This window comes from Eumetopias jubatus, unplaced genomic scaffold, assembly GCF_037043125.1.
Source record: "Eumetopias jubatus isolate StellerSeaLion01/CBP00866 unplaced genomic scaffold, mEumJub1_p1.0 scaffold_12, whole genome shotgun sequence".
NCBI lineage: Eukaryota > Metazoa > Chordata > Mammalia > Carnivora > Otariidae > Eumetopias > Eumetopias jubatus.
This window is the reverse complement of record NW_028274818.1, coordinates 33,747,622-33,772,573: the sequence shown is the minus strand read 5'-3', so window position 1 is coordinate 33,772,573 and position 24,952 is coordinate 33,747,622. Positions and strand designations below refer to the sequence as shown.

General features: G+C 39.4%; 2 protein-coding genes and 1 long non-coding RNA gene across 25 annotated transcripts in view; 1 reads left to right on the top strand and 2 right to left on the bottom strand.

Moving 5' to 3' along the window:
- Nucleotides 1-19,905, bottom strand: part of LOC148162790 (membrane cofactor protein-like) — a 58,498-nt gene extending 38,593 nt beyond the window's left edge. For 10 of the 23 annotated variants that reach the window (XM_088016982.1, XM_088016990.1, XM_088016989.1 and 7 more), the window contains exons 1-6: nt 19,087-19,476; nt 14,224-14,403; nt 13,784-13,883; nt 8,264-8,349; nt 7,202-7,399; nt 385-567 (exon numbers count right to left, since the gene is read on the bottom strand). In XM_088016982.1, coding sequence (XP_087873108.1) covers nt 385-567; nt 7,202-7,399; nt 8,264-8,349; nt 13,784-13,883; nt 14,224-14,403; nt 19,087-19,204 — 865 coding nt within the window. In that variant the 5' untranslated portion in view covers nt 19,205-19,476. Of the gene's footprint in view, nt 1-384; nt 568-7,201; nt 7,400-8,263; nt 8,350-13,783; nt 13,884-14,223; nt 14,404-19,086; nt 19,483-19,710 lie in introns of those variants that run through there. The other 13 variants (XM_088016974.1, XM_088016970.1, XM_088016972.1 and 10 more) reach the window with 6 other exon arrangements.
- Nucleotides 19,463-24,769, top strand: LOC148162789 (uncharacterized). Its single transcript, XR_015766487.1, has 2 exons — nt 19,463-20,949; nt 22,546-24,769. It is a non-coding gene; the product is annotated as an uncharacterized LOC148162789 (long non-coding RNA).
- Nucleotides 22,913-24,952, bottom strand: part of LOC148162788 (complement component receptor 1-like protein) — a 75,091-nt gene continuing 73,051 nt past the window's right edge. Inside the window, 1 exon segment of the mRNA XM_088016965.1 lies at nt 22,913-24,766. Within this exon segment, the coding sequence (XP_087873091.1) occupies nt 24,748-24,766 (19 nt within the window). The 3' untranslated portion in view covers nt 22,913-24,747.

Genomic DNA, 24,952 nt, shown 5'->3' with positions numbered 1-24,952 from the left:
CGATCCTGAAAAACCAAATAATGTAGGATCAACTACTTGGGAATTACTGCTTTCATTTATATGAATTATGCCTTTCATTCTTGACTTATTCATGTAAAAATTCTCATGCTTCAATCTATTCTAAAAGTGGTCGCTATGCATTCTTACAAATACTACACAAGAGAAATTTATATACCTGTGTGAGGTACATGCCCTGTTAAGACCCTATGAAAACATACAAAATCACAACACAGATATTATCTCATGCCTCCATCATGGAAATAAATATAAGACAGAGTTAAGTAGTAAAATTTCCTCTTTTCAATGATTCAGTATCACTGATATTGAATGATATGGAAGAAGAAATAAAAGCTAACACAAAAAGATGGAAAAAGACATTTGTACCTCTGACACATTTTGGCATCACAGGCTCCCAGGTACTTCTCCCACCACAGAACACTGGGTTGCTGCCATTAAGATAGAAGCCTGGGAGGCATTCAAATAGAACCACTGCTTGGTAGGAATATTTGTCTCTGATTCCTGATACCAGTCTTCCATGTTCAACTACTGGATAATCACATTTGACCACTGAAAAGTGGAGAAAGTCCATAATTAATGGAAAGCTGATCTAACATAGGAGCAGAAAAAAATATACAAACTAATAATTCCCAGCAGGAAGAAACATACAAGGAATGAAAGGCAAGGTATTAAATAAAAGAAAGAAAAAAAAAAAGACACCCAAGAAACCTGCATACGTGTGTACATTTTAACTCCAGGGAAACAGATTTAGAGAAATCTAATAACTTTTTTCCATCTAGAAAAGACTAGCATTAGAGTTTATTGGCTTTCCTACATTTTTTCCTGTTACTGACAAGGTTTGAGAAAGGCCTGACTGCCACATACAAATCTGGGGTAAGTTCAAGAGCAACTTTTGATCCTCCTTTGCTCTAGGGACTTTCTGAAGGTCATGTTGACACTGATTGCATACCCTGCTTTTCTAGAAAGGTGGGAAACACCCTTCTGAGCAGGCAATATTTGAGCTCACATTTACAAGTTGAAAAGCAGGTAGCCATGCAAAGATAGGCAAAAAGGAAGTGCTCAGGTAGCAACAACATACACAAACCGGGAAGTTCAAGAAATGGAAAGGCCTGCAACCCAGAGCTCAGACAACACATTTTACCCTGTAAACCAGTACATGAGCACACAGGCCTAAAATACAAGTGAGCCTCATACCAGCGGGCTCTGCTATTTCCCATTCCACTCTACCTCTGAAGAGGTAAACTACTAGTCATGACCTGATAGGACTGATTTCAGAATCGATTAATGGGCTTAGGAGAATTTGGAAACAAAGACAAAAACCACAGGGCTGGGCAGTGAGTATAACAGAACATCTTAGGACATTAAATCTGAGCAAGAGAGAAGGGCCAGAGAGTGGACAGCCTTTTCAACCAGAGGACTGTTCTTGCCCTGTTCCCAGGGATTCTGACTTTCCCGCAGCCTGAGGAACTTCCGGTAGCAATTCCTACAGTGCAGGTCGGCTCGTGATTCCCTTGGCTTGGGTTTATCTCCAAATGTTTCATTTCCTCATCTTCAGTTTTGAAAGATTTCTCCTTGACGGAGAATTCTAGATTAAGTTTATCCAGCACACTAGCAGATACTGTCTTCCAGTCTCCACCGTTCCTCAGGACAAGTCAGCTGTCACTCACACTGGGGTCGGGGACAGTGCGACAGGCGTTTATGCTCCCCTCTTCCCGACTGCTTTTCTTCGTACACCTTTTGTTTTCAGTAGTTTTACCCTGATGCGTTTAGTGTAGTGGGGGTTCCTGACTTTCTTGGTTCTGTGACGTTATCGTTTGGGGACAAATGTGGTTAATATTTGGCCAATATTTATTCAAATCGTTGTCCATCCTGTTTTTTCTCCTCTTTCTGAAGCTCCCACAGCATGTATGCTTGACTTCTTGCTACTCTTCCACAGGTCTGTAAGTCTCTCTCTCTCTTTTTAATTATTTCTTTTCAAATCAAATTCTCCTGACTTCAGGTTCCCTGAGTTTCGCACTGTTGTGCTAAGCTGCTGTTACCGGCAATGGCTTCTTCATGTTGGCTAGACACAACTTACCTACCGTAAACCTCACCCTTTCCAGTACCCAGCTGTATTAGGTCTGACAAATGCAAAAAATCATGAAATTACCACAATAAAGACACAGACAAGTTCCATTACCCCCCAACATGTCCTCATGCCACTCTGGAATCAACCCTACCCACCCCCACAACCACCTTCACCAACCAGCCCAACACTGATCGCTTTTCTATCTCTATACAGCTGCTTTTCCAGAATGTCATAATGGGATCACTGCCTCTGAGTATGGCTTATTTCACTTAGCATAATGCCTTTGAGATTCCTTCCTGTTGCTGCATGGATTAGAGCTCACTCCTTTTTATTGCTGAGTAGTATTCCTGTACTGTATGGATGTACCCCTGTTTTTTTTAATCCATTTCACCAGTTGAAGGACAAATCGGTTGTTCCCAGTCTGAGGTGATTATAACTAAGGCAGCTGAATATTCTCACACAGGTTTCTATGCAAGCATGTTTTCATTTTACTTGGATTGATGAGTTGTATGGTAAATATATGTTTAACTTTATAATAAATGTAAAAATAGGTTCCAAAATGGTCATACCACTTTTATTCTTACCAACAATATATGAAAGTTCCAATTGCTTTATATCGTTGCTGGTACTTGGTATTAGTCATTTGTTTTTAATTTCAGTCATTCTAATAGGTGTTTAGTGGTATCTCTTTGTGGTTTTAAATCGCATTTCTATAATTACTAATTATATTGAGAAACTTTTCATGTACTTTTTTGCCATCCATATATCATGTTTATTGAAATAGGTCTACTCAAATATTTTGTTCATTTTTTAAAAATTGTTAAGCTTTGAGAATTCTTTATGTATCTTCTTAATTATTAAGCTTTGAGAATCCTTTATGTATCATAGATAAAAGTCCATTATCAGATATGTGCTTTGCAAATATTTTCTCCCAGTCTGTTGCTCATTTTTTCCCATTCTTTTAACAGTTCTTTTGCAGACCAGAAGTTTTGAGTTGGGAACATCCAACTTTTTTTTTCTTTAAAAGATCATGCTTTATGGGTGGTATTCAAGAAATCTTTGGCTAGGTCACAAATATTTTGTTTGTTTTCTTGCAAAAGTCTTACAGTTTTGGGTTTTACATGTAAATCTGTGGTTCATTTTTTCCCCTAAATTTTATTAATTTTTAAAATTTTTTGAAATTTGAGTATAGTTGATACATGTTACCTTAGTTTCAGGTGTAAAACACAGTGATTCACCATCTCTATATGTTATGCTATTACTCACCACAAGTGTAGCTACCACTTGTCACTATACAATATCATTGACTACATTTCCTATACTGTACATTTTATTTCCATGACTTATTCATTCTATAATGGTAAGTCTGTATCTGTCACTCCCCTTCACTGATTTTGTTCATCACCCACCTCTCCTCTGGCAACCATCAGTTTGCTTTATTTATAGGTCTGATTCTACTTTCGTTTGTTTTTTCATTTGTTTTGTTTTTTAGATTCCACATATGAGTGGAATCATATGGAATTTGTCTGTCTCAGTCTGACTTATTTCACTTGGCATAATACCCTCTAGGTCTATTCGTATTTTTGTAAATGGCAAAATCTCATCCCTTTTTATGGCTGTGTAATATTCCAGTGTGTGTGTCTGTGTGTGTGTGTGTGTGTGTGTGTGTGTGTGTGTGTGTGTGTACATACAACACATCTTCTTTAGACATTCATCTATTGATGGCCACTTAGGTTGCTTCTGTATCTCAACTATTGTAAATAATGCTGCAATAAAGGAGTGCTTATATCTTTTCAAATTAGTGTTTTTGTTTTCTTTGGGTATGCCCAGTAGTGGAATTATTGGATCTCTATGATCCATTTTGAATAAACGTTGGCTGGTGCTAACTTCAGTCAAGTTTCCTTTTTGGTTTTTTTTTGGGGGGTGGCACATAGATGTCTAATTATTGTGCTCTACCATTTGTTGAAAAGATTATTGTTTTTCCACTGAATTGTTTGTATACCTGTATACCTAAAGGACATCAACTGGATATATTGGCAAGCATCTAATTCTGGATTTAGTATTCTATTCCATTGCTCTATATGGCTATTCTTTCACCTATACCACATTGTCTTGATTATATGCCTTAAGTATGCTTTATATAGTCTTAACATCAGGTAGAGTGAATCCACCAATTCTTTTCAAAATTATTTTCACTATTCTAGTTATTTTGTTTTCCCATATAAAGTTTAGAATCAGTTTAATTTATACAAAAAGTTCTGCTGGGATTTTTATTGGGATTGTGCTGAATTTAGATAAATTACAGAGAATTGACTATTATATTGAATCTTCCAAACCATAACTAATGTCTATCCTTTCATTTATTAAGGTTTTCTTTAATTTCCTCTATTAGCGTTTAGTAGGTTTTAGCCTTAAAATCTTTCATATATATTGTTAGATTTATACTCAAGTATTTCATGTTTTGGAGCTACTGTAAATAATTTTAAAAATTTCAATTTCTAATGGTTTATTGCTAGTATACAGACTTATAACTGTCTTCTGTATGTTGATCTTCTATTCTGCAACCTTTTTAGAACTTCTGTCTTTGTTCTACACAGACCATCGGGTCCTAAGTGAACAGTGACTTTATTTCTTACTTTCCAATATGTATGCCTAATTCTTTCTCTTTCCTTGTTGTAGTAGCTGGACATCCTGTACAATGCTGGATAGAGTGGTGAGAGTAGATTTCCTTCTCTTACTCCTACCATGGGGGAAATCAGTCTTTTATCATTCAATATAATGTTAGCTCTGAGATTTTTGTTGATGCCTTTTATCAGATGAGATAGTTACTACCTTTCTATTCCTAGTTTGTTGAGAAATTTTATCCTGAAAAAGATGAATTGTCAAGTGCTTTTTTTTTAAACATTTATTAAGAGGATCATTTTTTTTTCTTATTTATAGTCTCTTGGTATAGTAAATTACACTGATTAATTTTTAAATCTGAACCAATCTTGCATTTATGGGATAAATCTTACTTTGCTATGATGTATTATTATGGTTATATGTGGCAGGATTTGCTTTGTCGATATTTTGAGACGTTTTGGTTCTATGTTCATTAAAGATATTGTTTGTCATTTTCTTGCAAAGTTTTTGTCTGGTTTTGGCATCGGGATAATGATGTCCTCATGAAATGAGTTGAGAAGTATTCTTTCCTCTTAAATGTTTTGAGGAGTTTGCGTAGAGCTACTATTATTTATTCCTGAACTGTTTGTTAGAATTTTCAAGGGAGGCCATCCGGGCCTGCAGTTCTTATTGTGGGGAGGTTTTTAACTAAAAATTCTATTTCTTTAATAGATATAAGACTATTCAGGGATGCCTGGCTGGCTTAGATGCCTGGCTCACATCTCAGGGCTGTGAGTTCAAGCCCCACATTGGGCATAGAGCTTACTTAAAAAAAAAGAAAAGAAGAAGAAGATGACTATTTAGGTTATGTATATCTCTGAAGTGAGCCTTGGTTGGTATTTTGTGTCTTCCAAGGAATTTGTCAATTTCATATATAAGTTGTCATATTTATAGGCATAAAGTTGTTTTCATAATATTCCCCTATTATCCCTTAAATGTCCGTAGGATATTTAGTGTTGTCCTCTTTTTCATTCTTGATATTGATAAAGTATCTTCTCTTTTTCTTTCAGCCTGGCTATAACTTTATCTGTTTTATTGATTTTTCTCCAAGAACCAGGTTTTGGTTTCATTAATTTTCTCTCTTCAATTTCATTGATTTACTTCGATTGATATTATCTCCTCTGTCTCCTTGTTTTGGGTTTAATCTGCTCTTCTTTTTTGGAAGCAGAGATTATCGAGACTTCTGTTTTTCTAACATAACTATTTCAGGTTATAAATTTTCCTCTAAGCAATGTTTTCATGCACCAAATTTTGAAATTTGATATGCCATGTTTTCATTTTTATTCAATTCAAAACAGAAATAAATTCTCTTGTGAATTCTTCTTTGACTCAGGGGTTGGTTAGAAGTGTCTTACATAGGGGCGCCTGGATGGCTCATTCGTTAGGCATCTAACGATGCCTTCGGCTCAGGTCATGATCCCAGGGTCCTGGGATTGAGCCCTGCACTGGGCTCCCTGCTCTGCGGGAAGTCTGCTTCTCCCTCACCGACTCCCCCCTGCTTGTGTTCCCTCTCTCGCTGTGTCTCTCTCTGTCAAATAAATAAATAAAATCTTAAAAAAAAAAAAGAAGTGTCTTGCATAATTATCAAATTGTTGAAGGTTTTCTAGGTTATCTGTTTTATTTCTACATTCATTCCATTGTAATCAGTTATATATTCTGAATAATTTCAATTTTTTGAAATCTGTTAAAAATTATCTTAAAGAATGTTCCATGTGCACTTGAAAAGAGTAAATATTTTGGGGCGCCTGGGTGGCTCAGTTGGTTGCGCGTTTGCCTTTGGCTCAGGTCATGATCCTGGGATCCTGGGATTGAGCCCCACGTCAGGCTCCCTGCTCAGTAGGAGTCTGCTTCTCCCTCTCTCTGCCCCCCACTCGTGTTCTCTCTCTCTCTCAAATAAATAAATAAAATCTTAAAAAAAAAGACAGAAAAGAGTAAATATTTTGCTGTTACTCAGTGGTCCCTTTCTTCCAAGAGTCAAATCTCCTCTAGTGCCTCCCTGCTTTTGATCACTCTCCAGTGTCATGAACATTGTTTTTAAAATATGTTTTGTCCAGAGCTTTCCAGTCTTGGCAATGAGAGGGTTAGTCTTTTACAATTTTTCCTGTAGCCAGAACTCTCAGATAGCTTGTAATATAAGAAAAGATTTTCTTATTTTTAACCCAGTATGTGTTGAGTTTTGGGGTTCTTTCAAGCAAAAAATTCCTAACTTGTGCATATACACAGTAGTTCATCCTGTGTGAACTAGAATGCTGAGAACAGATGGGATGAAGAGCAGGGCACTCTGTAACTAGAACTGATTTCACTTAACCTGTATTAATCTACATTGGAAGTCAATTTAACAGAAGGAGGAAGCATATATGACTATTTTTTTTACTTATAGATAAAACTATTTATAAAATGTTTCCAAATTTAAAATTTACAAATGAAGAAGGAAATAAATGGAAATATCACTACCTTTACACTCAGGAGGGCTACTACTCCACTTGTTATTGTCAACACAAATAAGTTTGCTGTTTCCAACAAGTGAAAATTCATCTGGTCCTTGTGAAGGGTTACAACTGAAAGTAATTAATTCATTATATTCAAATATAGTTCTGTGACTATTGGTGTATTTTCCATTTTTTATTTTTGCAGGTGGTTTACAGTAAATCCCTTAAAAAGGAGATAAAAAGAGGAAATAAAGGGCAAAAGGAAAAGTGTTAAGATAGCATTATACAGTCCTATGAACTGCCTTCAGTAAATTCATTAACAATTTCTACAAGCTAGCTGTGAATCTAGTACCTATTTAGGCTTCTATGACAAAATGAATGATCCCAAATTCAAACCTTTGAAATAAACTTTCAAAACACAAAACTCATTTTCTTTAATACCTATATGAAATACCTATTATTACTTTATAAGGCCATGCTAAGTTTTGTTCTAGTCATCATTAAAGGTACTGAAATTTTAATGAGAAGACATGTTTGTGATTAAAAATAAAATTTACTGCTAGCTGAGAAATTCTTTATATTTAAGTATATCCATTTGCAAATACACACACACACACACACACACACACACACATATACATTTGCTAAATAAGTGATTCACAATAATACCAAGATATTGTCTTTCTTCACTTTCATCCTTATGAACATACAGTGAAATTTTCCAAGGCTACATATTGTGTGCTTTCACAACAGACTGAATCCAGATGTCCTTCTTTAAGCCAAATATGAAAGAGATTGCAAAAATGTAAAACAATGGCATTATTTTCAGTACTTGGTTTGGAAAATTTATTTTTCATAAAAATATGCTGCATATGTTAACGTACTGAGCTTACTATTCTTAAACATGAATGAATAATTATCTTTAAAACTTCTCATTTTTTTATTCCAATATAATGAATATCAATAAGCACAGCCCACATAAAAAAAAGCTCTTTGGGATCTTTGTCAATTTAAAAGCATAAAGGGGATCTGAGGCCCAAAAGACTGAGGCTTGCTTGTCTAAATTCTAAAATGAAAATTTACTTACTATAGCATTTTGGAAATTCATCACTCCAAAACACATCATCCCCACGAAGTTCACAAAGTAGAGCTTTTTTTCCAGATAAGTAATAACTGAGAAAAGAAAAACTTACTGTTTTCTCTATTAGTTAACAAGATGCATGTAAAAATGAAAATTTTTAACACTGTTGCTTTTCTACACAGTAGTTTGAGGGAGAAGTTTCTTAAATAACATTATGTAGTGAAAGTGCTAACCATATCCGCTATTAATTAAATAGGGTTTCTAGGGGTGCCTGGGTGGCTCAGATGGTTAAGCATCTGCCTTCAGCTCAGGTCATTATCCCAGATGGAGCCCTACATTGGGTTCCCTGCTCATCAAGGAGCCTGCTTCTCCCTCTCCCTCTGCCTGCTGCTCCCCCTGCTTGTGCTCTCTGTCCAATAAATTAAAAAAAAAAAAAAAATCTTTAAATAAATAAATAAATAAATAGAGTTTCTGCATTTGAACCGTCATTGACCAAAAGCAAAGATGTCTAAATACATCTGCTGTACCTGTCAGTCTGGCCTCTTTGCTATCTCCAGCAATCACATTACACATTCATTTCTATGCCTATGTTCACACCATTCTTCTCAGTAAAAACAACAACTGGGTAGAGAGATCAGGCCCTAGAGTTTGCCTGTCTGGATCTGAGTCCCAGCTCCATGACTCACTTTCTATCTGAGCTCAGGCAAGTCCCTTAATGGTCCCCTTGCTCAGCTTCCTCGTCTGTGAAAAGAGGATAACAGTGCATACTTCATGGGATTGTTTCAAGGATTAGATGACTTAGCATCTGGTACCTACTGAGTGCTAGGCAATTTTTAGCTCTTGTTAATATTCTTTAGGTAAGAATATTTTTCTGGGACTAGATCAGGAATATTACTCAGTGAAATTTTCTCTTGTGATTTAAATTCATGGTACTCTCTTCTGCTGGACTCTTACTGTAATAATCATGAATAATTCTATTTATTTGCTGCTTCTCATTTATTATTTTGCTTTGACACCTCTCTATACATTGTGTTTCTCAACAAGTCTACAATTTCTTTGAGAAGAAAGAAACTTAAACTTTTTGTATCCCTCAAACTGCCTAGCAGGCTTACTCTATATAACTACTAACTGGATGTTCCAATATTTTTACTCGGTCAAGTTAAAAAAAAATAGTGAAACTGTTTATATGTGGATCCAGTTGCCTTTTTTCTACATTATGGTATTTAGGGAAGGATTCTGGGAAAATGGCAGAGTAGGAAGCACTAAGAATCTGTCTCCCCAACCAGACAACAAGTGCAATGGGAGAATCTGCCTAATGGAACTGTTTTGGAGCTCGAGTCTGATGATGGCTTGCAACTTCCAAGGAAAGACTTGGACAGGTAAATTGTATTGATTTCAGTCAATATCATCTTAGCACCGTGTCAGGTATGTATCTCCTACCCCTGCAGGCAGCTGTGTATGTGTTCCTGGAGCAGCTTAGAAGCAGTTTCAGAGACTGAGGGTGGGCAAAAAGGACCCTGTCCTCCAAATACTGGGGACCTTTGCTCTTATCACTGAATTCCGACTCCAATCACAGGTAAGCAATCAAAGAGGTGGGCAGCCACTGCTGTAATACGTACTCCTAACTCTCGTAAGCCCCTCTCTAACTGTCTGAAGTGACTTTCAGGGAATGTAAAAATCCAGTACTCTTTGCTCTCCACTTCATTTTTCACTTTTTCCCTCTCTGGGGCCAAACATTAAAGACTAGAATATTCAAAACCAAGTGCATATGTGAAGAGAAGTTAAGAAGTGAGTTGTATTTCCAAGGAAAGTCTCAGAAAAGACTGGAAAGACTGTTAGTTTAAATGTCAGGCTGATAAAATATGGGAAGAGCCCAGATGTCCATTGACAGATGAATGGATAAGAAGATGTGAAATAGATATAGATAGATAGATAGATAGGTAGATACACAGATAGAGATAGAGATAATGGAATATTACTCAGCATCAAAAAGAATGAAGTTTTGCCATTTGCAACAACATGGATGGAACTAGAGGGTACTATGCTAAGCAAAATAAATCAGAGAAAGACAAATATTTTATGATTTCACTCATATGTGGAATTTAAGAAACAAAACAGATGAACATAGGGGAAGGGGAGGAAAAATAAAATAAGATGAAATCAGAGAGGGAGACAAACCATAATAGACTCTTAACTATAGGAAACAAACGGAGGGTTGCTGGAGGGGAGGTGAGTGGAGGGATGGGGTTACTGGGTGATGGGCATTAAGAAGGGCACTTGATGTAGTTAGCACTAGGTGTTATATGCAACTGATGTATCACTAAATTCTTCCCCTGAAACTAATAATACACTATATATTAATTAAACTGATTTTAAATTAACAATAAATAAATAAATGTCAGGCTGATCCTCAACAGAGATACCCTACCACAATCACAAAAAATATGAATAATGACATAAAACATCGGTCCTAGTGGAAGGGAAGAATTTTATTTCCATATTATTAGATTCAAATGTCCAGTATTCCACACACACACACACACACAAAATCACAAGATATACAAAGAAACAGGAAAGCTTGGCCCATTGAAAAGAAAAAAATAAATCAACAGAAACTGTTCCTGAAAAAGACCTGATGGCAGATTTACTAGACAAAGACTTCAAAATAACTATCTTAAACATGCTCAAAGAACTAAAGGAAGAACTGGAGAAAGTGAAGCAAATGATGTATGAATGAAATGGAAATGTCAATAAGGTGACAGAAAACCTAAAAAGAAACCAAAAAGAAATTCTGGAGCATAAAAGTCAAATAACTGGGATATGAAAAATTCCCTAAAGGCATTGAAAGTAGATGTGAGCACCAGAAGAAATCAGTGAACATGAAGCCAGAACAATGGTAATTATTGAGTCTGAGGACAAGAAAGAAAAAAGAGTGAAGAAAAGTGAGCAGAACCTAAGGGACTTATGGGACACCATTAAAAAGACCAACATACACACTGTGGGAGTCCCGAAAGGATAAGAGAGACAGAAAGGGGCAGAGAGAATATCTGATGGCTGACAACATCCCAAATGTGATGAAAGACATGACTATAAACATCCAAGAAGCTCAGCAATCTCCAGGCAAAAATGAACTCAAAGAGTAACTAAGACATATAATAAACTTTCAAAAGACAAAAATGAAGAGAGAATCGAATCGCAAAAGCAGGAAGAGAGAAGTGAGTCATCATACAAGGGATCCTCAATAATATTATCAGATTTCTTACCTGAAGCTTTGGAGGCCAGAAGATAGTGGGACAGTATACTCAAAAAAGTGCTAGAAGAGGGTGCCTGGGTGGCTCAGTGGGTTAAGCATCTGCCTTCAGCTCAGGTCATGATCCCAGGGTCTTGGGATCGAGTCCCACATCGGGCTCCCTGCAGAGGAGCCCTCTGCCTCTGCCTCTCTCTCTGTCTCCCATGAATAAATAAATAAAATCTTAAAAAAAAAAAGTGCTAGAAGAAAAGAACTGTCAACCAATAATCGTCTATCCAGCAAAACTATCTTTAAAAAGTGACGAGGAAACTAAGACTATTTATAGATAAACAAAAGCTGGGGGAGTTAGTGACCACCAAATGTCCCTTGCAAGAAATAAGAAATGCTTAAGGGAGTCCTGCAAGATGAAATGAAAGGACACTAGAAAGTATCTTTGAGCCATACGGAGAAATAAATATCTCACTAAAGATAAATACATGGGTAATTATAACAGCTTGTATGATTGTAACAATGACTTATAACTGTAATTTTTGTTTTCTTTGTAACTTAAGAGACTAGTATTAAAGAAAAAAAAGAAATGTAAAATATAGTATTACTGTAACTTTGGTTTTTAACTCCAAATCTTGTTTTCTACATAATTTAAAGAACTAATTTAAAAGAACTATTAGTTTATGTTTTGGAACACAGGATGTATAAAGATGTAATTTTGTGTAATAAACAATCAAATGGGGTGGGGTGGAGTTATAAAGGATCAGAGTTTTTGTATGTTATGACATTAAACTGGTACAAATTCAAGTTAGAGTATTATAACTTTAGGATGTTAAATATAATCCCCATGATAATCACACAGAAAACAGCCATAGAATATACACAAAAGGAAATGAGAAAGGAATTCCAACATTTCAATACAAAAAGTCACATAAGCAAATAAAGAAGACACTAATGCAGGAAATGAGGGCCACAATAAAGCTATAGGGCATATAGAAAACAAATAGCACAAACACAGAAGTAATTCTCTCCTTATCAGTAATTACCTCAAATGTAAATGGATTAAAACTCTCTAATTGAAAGACAGAGATTGGTAGAATGGATGAAAACACATGATCTAACTATATGCTATCTATAAGAGACTCACTTAAGATCCAAGGACAAAAACAGGTTGAAAGTAAATGGACTGAAAAAAATATTTCAGCAAATAGTAACCAAAAGAGAGTAAGGTTGTCTATACTAATATCAGACCAAAGACTTTAAATCAAAAAAGGTTACAAGAGACAAAGGATAGGGCGCCTGGGTGGCTCAGTTGTTAAGCGTCTGCCTTCGGCTCAGGTCATGATTCCAGGGTCCTGGGATCGAGCCCCGCATCGGGTTCCCTGCTCTGCGGGAAGCCTGCTTCTCCCTCTCCCACTCCCCCTGCTTGTGTTCTCTCTCTCTTGCCTCTCTCTCTGTCAAATAAATAAATAAAATCTTAAAAAAATAAGAGAGACAAAGGATATTATACATTAATAAAGGGTTCACACAGCAAGAAGATTTAACAGTTGTAAACATTTATGCCGCCTGATGACAGACCATCAAAACATACGAAGCAGGGCGCCTGGGTGGCTCAGATGGTTAAGCATCTGCCTTCGGCTCAGGTCATGATCCCAGGGTCCTGGGATCGAGCCCCACATCGGGCTCCTGGCTCAGCAGGGAGCCTGCTTCTCCCTCTCCCTCTGCCTCTCTCCCTGCTCATGCTTTCTCTTCTCTCTCTGTATCTCTGTGTCTCAAATGAATAAATAAAATCCTTTAAAAAAAAATAACTTTAAAAAAAAACAACATACGAAGCAAAAACTGACCGAATTGAACAAAGAAATACACATTGCTACATAATAGTCATTTCTATGAGTTGGAGACTTCACTACCCAGTTCACTGTAATGGATAGAACCACCGGACAGTGTAAGTAAGGAAATACAGGACTTCAAGAACACAACATTTCTGTGAGTCCTCCTTCAAATCTGAAAGTTGGCATTTTAAATAGGGTGCAATTTGCCAAGGATAAAGTCACCATGATTACTACATTTTTGATGCTTACACTTACAATAAACTTATTAGATATGTAAGTATTAGACAATTTTGTTTTCCTTCAATGTAAATTTCTTTGAATTAATTATGCATCTTTTCAGTCTCTATAAAAGGCCCTTGGGCCTTTTATAAGTGCAACATTTATGGGAATGCTTGAGAAGCAAAACAAAAATGGAATTAGTAACATTTACCTTATTTCCTCTAAGGAGCAACTTACCCCTCATTACAATAAAAGTAAGCTTCACTGTCAAATTGAAAGGTGTAATTTGGGGCAAAGACTTCACCATTTTCGAGTCCTGGAGTATTACATTCTTTTCCTAAAATAAAATTTTAAAATTTGTTTTTTAACACCAATTTCAAAACAGATTTAAATCAAGATCAAAATTCTGCACTACTCTCTGCAATTAATGCAATATCATTTTCTATAACTAACTGGTATGCAAACTTAAAATTCACATTTAACCTGGTAAACAATTGCCAAGAAAAAGATCCCCTGGGGATTTCTTAAATATTGGAAAAAATACTACTATCTGAAACCAATTTTCACATGAGAAAATCTTGCTGTAGGGGCAAATGCACCCTAAAATTTGTAAAAATCTCTAGAGAAAGCAAAAGCAAAAAAAATTTTTTTGTTTGTTTTCTTTGTTGTTTACTTACTGAAACAAGCTTCTTCAAGAGGGTACCATGAGTGATTTTGCTCACAATAAGTCACGACGGATCGCAGAGTTAAGTATCCTGGATAACACTGATAATATACTTCCTCCCCAACTTCATAATACTTTTTAGGGCTATCCCTCAAGGCCATAGTTTCATATTTGGGTGGCTCACCACAGGCATCTAGGGATAAGAGAATAAGAACATGAAATTTTTTTGGTATGCTTTTTTATGTCTTTTTTTTTATGTCTTTTTTAAATACATGTAAGTGTTTATCTCACTCACCAACCAGGGACTGTGGTCTGGCAGGAGGTAGGTAATACAGAACAAATGGAAAGATCCTTGGCAAGCTTTTAATGATACTTACATGCTTTTACCCAGGTGGTGGGAGTAGTGGAGGATATGCCCTGCTTGCTTCAAATAACAGGCTATTAGCATTTTATTTGATGGGGAATAAGCTGAATTTTCGTGCAATGATAAATTGAAGAGACAAAATCAATGTTTATGGTCTTAAAATATATATAGGTATGCAACCATCCCCACTTTTTTCTAAATTCATTTAAAAACTAGCCTCTCCTCTAAGAAGCCTTCTGTAGTACATAGCACTCTGCTCCAATTACTCTTCCATAGTCTGAAACAAACTAATGATAACTCTTCACTTCAGGCTCAGTCTCCTTGCAGAAGGCAACTTCCTAGAGGCCAGGGATCATAGGTTTTCTTTTTTCTAATGCACTGTGAACCCAGAGGGTGCTTCAGAAATGCTAGAGTAACAAGTGATTATCAAATAAGCATTATTAATTATTAAATAAGCATTACGAAGTTCATAGATGAAGATAAATACGCACTAAAGTCTTTCATGTAAGACTCCATTTCATGTTTCATATGAGTGAACTAAGCTTCTCACAAGTAAGTAGATACCATTTAAATATCAAAATTTACTACTCTGAATAACCTTACAGGAAAATAATGTTGCTTTTTTGGGCATTACAATACTTTAACAATAGATGCCATTATATAATAACATAGGCTGCATGCAGAAAATTCCCCAGTGTTCCAGGGGAGTTTCAGGAAAGTGAAATAGTGTGCTAATATAGGTCAACACAACTGTCCGCCTCTACACTTGCAAAAATTAAAATAACTCTCTTATACCAGCACAAACCTACAGCCCTGCCCAAAAAACTACCTTCAGAAAATCTTGGTCTCCTACCAAAACTGGAATCTCAATGAAACCTGACCTACCCGCTATGTCTCCTCTGGCTACACAACCTAGTTTTAAATTTTCTTTTCTTCCTCAAATAGAGACTCTGGCATCTATACCTGTCAATTGTATTTTTCACTTCCCACTCATTTCTGGGCCCATGAAATCAGTTAAATTACTTTCAAAGTCATTAGTTGACTCCCTTCTTGGTAAATTCATTTTAACAGTTTCTTCTTTGGTAATGTTACTCTGTCTATAACATCTGCAGCCATTGATCAGTCTTGGCTCTCTCCTGCCTGAAAAGCTCTCTCCCTGGTTTCCAGGAAAGCACACCACCCAGGTTGGCAGATTGTCCTCTGGCTACCCTTCCTTCTCTGCTTAATTCCATAATGTGATGTTCCTAATGGGTTGCTGTGGGACCTCTGGTTACTTCATTCTGCACATCCCTCTGGGTGAGTGTGTATACTCCCATGACCTCATTACCACTGAGAAGAGCTGCCTCCCAAATCCTGGTCTCCATGCTTGATCTCTAGCCAAGGTGCCGACTGTATATATTCAACTGCCTCCCTGAAACTGTACCCCATAGTGTTAATGAGTTGAAACTAGCAGAAAGTTTATACATTTTTTTTCAGAGAACTGTTTCTCCATAATCAGTGTGTCTTTTCAGACTCTGCTAACAAACTCATGAGCTGTTACTGCAGAAGCCTGGAATCAAGGTCAATAGATATGGCTCCAGTCTACGAACAAGCAAGGCTGTGCATTCTTTACCCTAGATAAGGAGTCTAAGACCCAATCCAGGTTATACTGGCTCTCAGGGCAGGCCTGTAGCCCCTTCTCCTTGTCCTGAGATAACTTCCTGAGGTCAGGGGCTAAATTTTGCCTCCTTCTGATGCTGAGTATCCACCCCAAAGGGAACATGGTATGTATGCATGTATGACACTCAATGTACAAGCTCCATCTTTCCTCATGAATAAGTTGTAAGTTTCCCTGTTGCTTTCATAAATATTTATATAATCTCAACCCCTATGATTATAAAAAAGACTTGTTCTCTCTCCCTTCAGAAAGGGGAGTTCAGGCTTGCTCTCCTGCCTCCTTTGGTTGCCTCTCAAATAAACTTTCCTAGCTACATACCTAATGTCTCTGTGATTGGCTTTGCTGCGCATCAGGCAGATGGACTTGGGTTTGGTTCTAGCCCCACAGGCTCCACTTGGAACGTGTCATGTTCTCTCAAATAACATTATGAAGCCAGAGTGTGACCTCTTGCCTCAACAAACAAGATAAACAGTTTTCACAACTCACAATTCTACCTTTCACAATTCTACCCTTCCCTCCAGTTCAAACCACTGCCATTTCTTCTCTACAGTGCTACCACCATCTCTGAACAGGCCCCCTTACCTACCTCACCACCTTTCCATTCATTTCATGTTTCACAATGCTGCCAGAGACACGTTGATAGGACACAGTGACCAAAGCTCTTCCAAGTCGGATACCTTTCAATGACTTCCCAACGCCCTCAGGACAATGTCTAGCCGACTTGTAAAGCCCGTCACTATCAGGACTCTGCTCACTCTTGCATCCTATTCTCAAGCCCTATTCAATTCCCGGCAGTGTCCATTAAATTACCTAAATTACGTCAGCACTCCAGACCTCCCTGCATCATTTAACTTCAGCTTTGACCAGAGACCCCGCATTCCTCCCACCCTCCCACCCACTCATCCTCGTTTCAGCCAACGTGCCACTTCTTGTGGCTCTTGACATCTCTCACCAAAAAACTGGGTTAAGGGACACCTGGGTGGCTCAGTGGGTTAAGCGTCTGCCTTTGGTTCAGGTCATGATCCCAGGGTCCTGGGATCGAGCCCTGCATTGGGGTCCTTGCTCAGTGGGAAGCCTGCTTCTCCCTCTGCCTGCCACTCCCCCTGCTTGTGCACTCTGACAAATAAATAAAATCTTTAAAAAAAAACTGGGTTAAGTGTCTTCATGATCCCCATTACTTCTTCCACAGACTACTCCATAGCAGAAGTCGTTATTGTTCCTACTCCCTACGAGACGGTTACCTTCTGAGGACCATGGGTGACACCTCACTGCACTTGTAATACTTAGCGCCAGAGCTGAATGAGCGCTCTTACCAGTTCCATACACTCTTATAATATGTAGAGTAAGGACATAAGAAACTACCCTGTAAGCACTTATGGATCTATCTTGCCTTCTCCATTAGAGAGAAAGAAAAGACCTAAAAAAGACACCACTCACAGCAGGAGATGGTGGGTTTTGTCCAAAAAGCAGACCCCTTCTGGAAGAAGGAGACTGGTCCCGAATTGGGCAAGTGTTCCCTTCTACCATCCCATGTAGCTGGCAACCACCGCTGAGATGGCAAGCCTCCAGGCACAACACTGTCTGCTTACAAACCTGCTTCTGGGCCTGGGAGCTGCTTCAAAACTCACATGTGTGTTCTAGTGCCAGATTTTCCCTGCCCGACAGAATGAGGCTCATTTGTATTTTCTCTTAATTTCATACCTATCCTGACTTTACCTTTGAACTCTCAACTTGGCCTTGTGTTTCCTTTTCTGCATTTGTTTTGTTACCTTCCATGTTGCACCCTATTCATTTCATTTCCTCTCTTCCAAACAACAGTCATGGTCTCCTTCAACTGTTGGCTCCAAGCCTGATCTAAACTTGATCCTTTTCTAAAACATTTTTTTGGTTTCTTTTTATTGCCACTGACCCCTCCCCACGCTACTGCCCCCACAGAAATGAACTTTTTGATGATCAGCAACAAGCAAGACTAGAGTATTGTGAGCCCTGCAGACTCCACATAAACAGTGGAATACAGAGCCTCTCCCCAGACTGAGCTTAGGCACCGCACAAAGGCCATCCTAAGGATGGGTGTTTAAAGAACCTTCCTCCTGGCAGCAGGAGGAATTTTTGCCCCCACTCTAAGTCCCAGCTTAATTACAGTAAATATACTGTATGTTTCACTTTCTGGTACTCAATAGTTATACAAGAGTGTTGACACTGGGCAAAAAACTGCAAATCTGGAACCACAAGTGTGACAAGACAGAGAAGATCTCTGCATTCTAGTAGGGAGAGCGGAAGACAGTTTTGCAAGAGTGACTCCCAGTCAGGGGGGATTTGGGCTGGAGTGTGTGTGTCTATCTGAGACAGGGTGGTCAGAGAGGGGCCTCCTGAGGGGGTGACATCTCAACTGGGCTTGAAGGGTAAGAAGGAGCCTGACAGACAAGGGGCCGGAAGAGAATGTTCCAAGTCCGAGGGACTAGTAAGTACAGAAGCCCCACAGAGTTTGGCCTCTTCAGTAAGAGAAATTGCCCCGGCCCCTAGTCATTGTTAAATGCTATCAGAGAATCAAGCTCCTTTCCTCCAGAACACTTGTCTTGGGTTATAACGTACTTGTTCATAGCATGCTTTGATTTGTCTGCCACTCCCCATAAATTTTAGCAACGATTTCTCGACTGCCACTGTGTGCCTGGCACTGGGGTTCTAAGTGAGCAAAACAGTTTCTGTTTCTACTTGTGTGAGTGCAAGCAGATCAATAGTGAAATCAGGATCACGAAGTCAGGGAAAGTGAAGCTCCTGGGCCCTCGGCCCCGTCGGCCCGTTCCCCGACCCGCTCCTGCTCACCGCCAGAGGGCACACCCTCTCCAGGCTCTTACCGGAGTTTAGAGAGAGCAGGAGCACTGGGGCCACCAAAAGGAACCCGACCAAGCGCCAAGAAAAGCGCTTTTCGGGGCGAAAACCACAGGCGGCGCACGGCGCGCAGGACGCCGTCATCTTGCAGGAGACCAGCGGGAACCTTAGAGCCCGCCAAGCCCACGGAACCTCAGAGCCCGCCAAGCCCACAGCGTCTCAGGCCCGGGAAACAGACGCAACAATCCCCCAGGATCCGGGGGTCAGGAGCCACCCGCGGGGGCGTGGCCTTGACCGGTGCTTAGGCGGAAGTGGCGCGCCTTCCCGAAGTGGGCGGGGCCAGCTGGCGCCCGGAGGCGGTGCCTGAGCGCGGGAGCCCAGAGGCTTCCCGGACCCGGCGTGGGCCTGCGGGTTTCGGGCCGCCGGGTCGCGGAGCGGCTCGGTCCCCTCCCGCGGGCGCCGGGCGTCCCTGCGACGATCCCGTGTGCACGCCGACCCGAGGTCCCCGGCGGCTTGCGGCGCTCGGCCGCCTCACCGCCCGGACTCTGGAAGGGTGGGAAGGAAAGCAGAGCTGGCGGGGTCATCTTTGTCCCTTTTCCGGAACGGGGCGCTGCAGGGAGCGAAAAGCGCAGCGACCTGGAACTACTAACCCAAGGCCCAGGCAGCGGGTCGTCGTGGGGCCGCATCCCTCGCGGCTCCCGTGTGTCGTGGGGCACTCCGCACCTCCCGAACTCCCTGGGCCCTTGTTTCAAGAGTTGGCATTAATCGGGCCTCTTGAGGGACAAAACTTGTGATTTCCGTGGCTCAGCGTCTGCTCTTGGATCCTCTGGAGGCCTGCTAGATTTCAGAATCTCAAAGGTTTGGCCACTGCACTCCCAACCCCTAAAGTAAAACAAGGTAGATGAATTATTGAACAACACCGAGCCATTAGCATTTGGGGCTTCACCTCTCTGAGTTGGCCCTTAAGAGTGAGCCAGATCTGTTTGTAGAGTTGTGATTAAACCTGTATGACTAGTAAGAGGAAAAAAGTCACATGACCTGTATTAAAAGAGTACACAGAAGGAATTGATGTTTTCTTCCCATTAGCTGGCAAAGAATGATAAATGTCAACCAATGTGAGTAAATATATTGGGGGGACCAACACCCTCAAACTTTTTGGCTTTTAATTGAACTTTTCCATATGTTAAGTTTTTTAAATGGCCATGACCCCAAAGAAATCATCAGAGCTGTGACCAAAGATGTATAATTTTGGAAAAAAAAAATAAATCCTAAGTGTCTAGCCAAAGTATAAGGAATTTTTGATAGGTGGCTTTATGGTACGAATGTCTATGTAGCAAGCAGTGTAAAAGAGTCTATGTGAGAAACTGATATATATGTAAGTGGAAAAAGATTCCAGATCAGTATGTGCTTTTTGGTATTCCTTTAGTACAGTAAAAGTAGTATATTGATACACGTAAGAAGAGTTGGAGTATACCAAAATTATCTAATATTTCATAGGATTATGGATATTTCATTTTCTTTGTATTTTCCAATTTTCTATAGTGACCTTATGTTACATTTGCAATCAGGTAAGGAAAAAATTATATTTCAACTGCTACAGTTTTCAAAGAAAACAAACCTGCATCATACAGAGCAAGGTATGAGAGGATGGGAAGGAAATGTAAGCTCTCTCTGGATATCCTTTGCCCACTTACAGGGAGGTGGGGTGGGGAGGGTTGGTCTTTGAATTTTTAACTATAATATGCCAATTACCCTTGTCTACGATATAAGTTGTAATTTTTTCCTCCTAGTTTGTCAGTTGACTTTGCTTATGCTATTTTCTCCCTTTCTTCCATGATTTTAAAGAAAACTTCAAGTTGATGTCTAGTTCACTCTTTATATTTATCAAGGTAAGTGTGGCACAGTATACCCTAAAAGCAACTTAAAACCCAGAATTACACAGTAGTTAGCAGTCATCATATGCAAATCTGTTGTTAAACGTCCAGAAAGATTCTGGTATTTTCTAGATCGTTAGCATGGCCCATGATGTCTTACCAAATAAATTGTTGATCTGTAAGCATGTGGACCAGTTATGGACTCCAGGATCACTTGTTTATAGACCTGTACATTAATTTTGCAATTCTTAAAAGTCATGGTTTCTTAGTTTATTTGGTGTTTTCTGAATGTATACAAAAAGTCACTTGCTTTTATAATAAAATTATTCTTTCATTTAAAATAGTATGTTTTTATACACACAGTACAAATTGCTTTTGAAATAGAACTTAGGAAATATCCAAAGCTCATTGTTTAAGATGTTTCTCTTGAACACCTGTCCCTCGGATTCATTTAATGCCCATTTCATAAACAGAAAAAACTTTTTTTCCCCTAGAAAAGTCAAAATTGATCTCTCTGTATTTTATATCTGAACTCATAGGAGGAGATTTTCCTCGATAGAAGAAAAAGTGATTATTTAAGAAAGACATGGGTGTATAAAGAAACATATGAAGAATGATGAATCAAAAATTAACAGTGGTTCTCACTGAGTAGTATAATTGTATGTGACTTAGTTTTTCACATCTTCCTCCTGGATTTTGATCTTCTCGTTAATGAGCCCATTCCATAGTATGAACGTTTGAAAATAAGAAAGGTGAATCACAAACTTGTAAACAGAAATCCGAAGTGCCACCTTCTTCCTTTAAGTAATTGAGACTATTTATATACCCTAAGTGCAGTCTTTTCCCCCAACTCGATGATGTGTGCGTTCAGCAGGAGGAGAAAGCACAAGGAGTGACAGTAATCCAAACTAAGAGGAGGGAGCTTTTACTAGCTCCTGGGAGCCCAGCAGCACCTTCTCGTGCACACGCCTGCGTCTCAGTGAGGTCACTTCCAAGATTTTATGAGTCTCACATCTTACTCTGTTGAATTGGCTCCTTTCCAGCAACATTGTAATCCGAGGCGTTTTCCAGCTCTATAGTACTTTGTCAAGGAAGGGCACTGAAATAACAGGATATTTTTATTCAGGTGACAGCATAGGTGACAACTGAACTGCCCAGAATTTGCTGCTTAAAATGGTGATACTAACATTACACATAATTACAGGTTCAGAAGAAGTGTTTATGCCCTCCTTAGTGGTTGCTATGTAGGGCACAAGAAAATATGGCATAAATTGAGACACTGAGTAGATAAGAGAGAGATTAATGAATAAGTTGACCTTTCCTCATTGCCTTTTTTGCCAAAGGAAAAGTGTTCTCTGTGTTGAGCAACTAAATAGAAAGAGCCTTGTTCCAGAAACATAGAGGTCCCTCCTGACACACAAAATATTTCTGACTCTCTTCTGAGCCAGCTCATGGCAGGGGAGAGTAAACAGGAGCTGGTAGTTTGGAGGAGGGTCTGCCTCCGAGAGCATGTCCTCCCCCTACCACAGTCATGACTGAAAGAAGATATTGTATGGTCCAAGATGTCCAAACGCTTCCCTGGCCATGCTGAAAGCTCTCCTCTTCCTTAAGGCCAGGAAGACTGTCCTCCCACCAGTGGACAGATCCCTGTGGAGGCCCAGCAGCTCATCTGACACCCTTTATTATTACTGCCACCTGATCCCTCATCATTGTTCTCTTTCCACCTCTCAAGACTTCCCAACATCATTTGTTACCTGCGCCATCTTTGAACATTCTCGTGTCCTTTAGCACGCAGCTGTGTCTTTGGAATCTGCCTCTTTACCTGTATCACCCTCTCGGTCCTTGCACCTTGCCTGGGTGCACAGGGTGCAGATCTGACTCATTCCTTATCTACCACATCTTGCCACAGAGGATCAACCTTGCTCCTGGAGAACTCTATGGCCAAAATTCCAGTCTTAAAAAGGAGATCGGAGACAAATTCATTACGGACTTCCTACCATTTTATTAAAAGTTGATCAACAGTCAATGTACACAATTTTACCTGTACCTTGATATAAAAATGTTACAAAAGAGTTGAGGATACATGAAATTTGATCAGTTTATCCTCAACTGTTTACTGTACACTTCTCATTTGATTAAGTCTATACTTAGAATTGGGTGGAAATTTAAACGGGGGTTCCTTACTCTAAGCTAGGTAAAGAAAACACATAGGTACAATATTGGTACATCAAGTGACTGATCAGTGTTTGAAGAATGAGCAAGTGAGCAAGTGAGTAAGTGCAATAGTGCTAAGAGGCAACAATGATAAATGAAATTTTGAATACTAGAGAATATGTTTATATACAGTTTGTAATGATAAGGGAATGGTTATCATTTGGTGGAAACCAAACCAGGATTTAATATTATACAGTTGATAAAATCTCAATGTATAACCTTGTAAAGTATGTGAAGAAGCTTATGAATACTAGCCATCGGATGGAGGCTATTACAGGTTATTTTTCTATTATATTTATTTTTTCTGGTATTTTCTATATTTTCTATAAGCACATATTACTATTAAAGGAAAATATTCTAAAATGGTATAGACAGTAAGTTGCTATCAGTTCCAAAGACAGACATTACTTTGCACCAGAGCACTTTGGGAGAGCTTCTTGGGTGAGTGAATTAGGAGAAAGTTGACCTACATTCTATGTTTGTTTAGAAGATCTGAATTGCCTGTATCTTGATTAACTATAAAATGCCTCACCTACCACTTTTTTCCTTACCTTTTCCTGGGGCCACTCTACTGTCCTCTGTTGAATTTAAGATTTCTGACATGTTTGTCGATAAAAAAGGACAGGTTTAAATTAATGCACGTTGATATATGGGAAAGAGGACAGAAAGGAAACTTATTTTAAAATGTGATACTTTTGCTTCTGCATTCTACAGGAGTGGCCTAATCTGTTTTATGGGCTTCGGTGCTGGTGTTGCTGGACAATGTCCTAAGGATCTGAAGGGATAGAAATTTTAGGACACTTGGGCATAGGCAGAGTAAGCAAGGACTGGGCAAATTGCTCTGTCTGATAAAGAAAATTGGAAGTTTGAATTTACAAGAAAACCAAGAGTCAAAATGAGCTGTCCTGAGAAGACATTAAAGATTTTAACAAAATGGACAGGAGTCTAATGTGAGAGAGGCCTAGGGAAAGGGTGGAAAGCCAAGGCTTACCGGGGGGACCAAGCAGTGAGATAATCCTGATCATATGATAGAGTTCAGGGTCTGGCACTTTTCTTCTTAAGGACCAGATAGTAAATATTTTGGCTCTGGGTGCCACCCAGTCTCGCCCTCTGTGGCTTCTACTCCGCTCTGCTGTTGGAGCCCTAAGTAGGCTACCAGTGGGGAAGGCTGTGTTCCCTTAAGACCTTAGTTACAAAAACCGTTACTTTACAGTTCAGGGATTTCTACCATTCAGTTCTACGTTGTGTGCCACTTGGGGTTGTAGCATCATCTCCCTTTTCATCCCAATCCTTTAGCAAACAGCTAAACATTTACCACACAGCAACTATGCTAGTAAGCTGGTACTTTGAATTCCTGGAATGCAGGCATGAGGTGTGGTGACAAGCCTCCAGCGGTGGGGGCGGAGGGGGGGCACAAGGGAGAGAGCAGTCATAGGAGGCCAGGTGAGGCAGAGAATTCAGTGAGAGTGGGGAGGCGGGAAATCCAGAGTCTCCGCAGGATCCTGAGGTGACCCTGTGCATTTAAGGGAAGTGGGGGACCCAGAGGCACACCCACGTGGCAAATGCTTGGGTTCCACAAGAAAAACAAAAGCTTCCTTCTCAAAGGTGCATAGCATCCCTGCACAAAAATAAAAGAATGCTTTGTGAAAACAGTGTCTGTGCTTAGCGCTGACAGTCCTCACCCAACTCCCTGGAAACAACCAGAATCCAAGGAGACAACAACTGAGGCATTTCCACTTACTGAAGTACCTTCGAACTCCCCTGGGACCAGGGATCCAACTAGAGCAGCAACATACGCAGATCC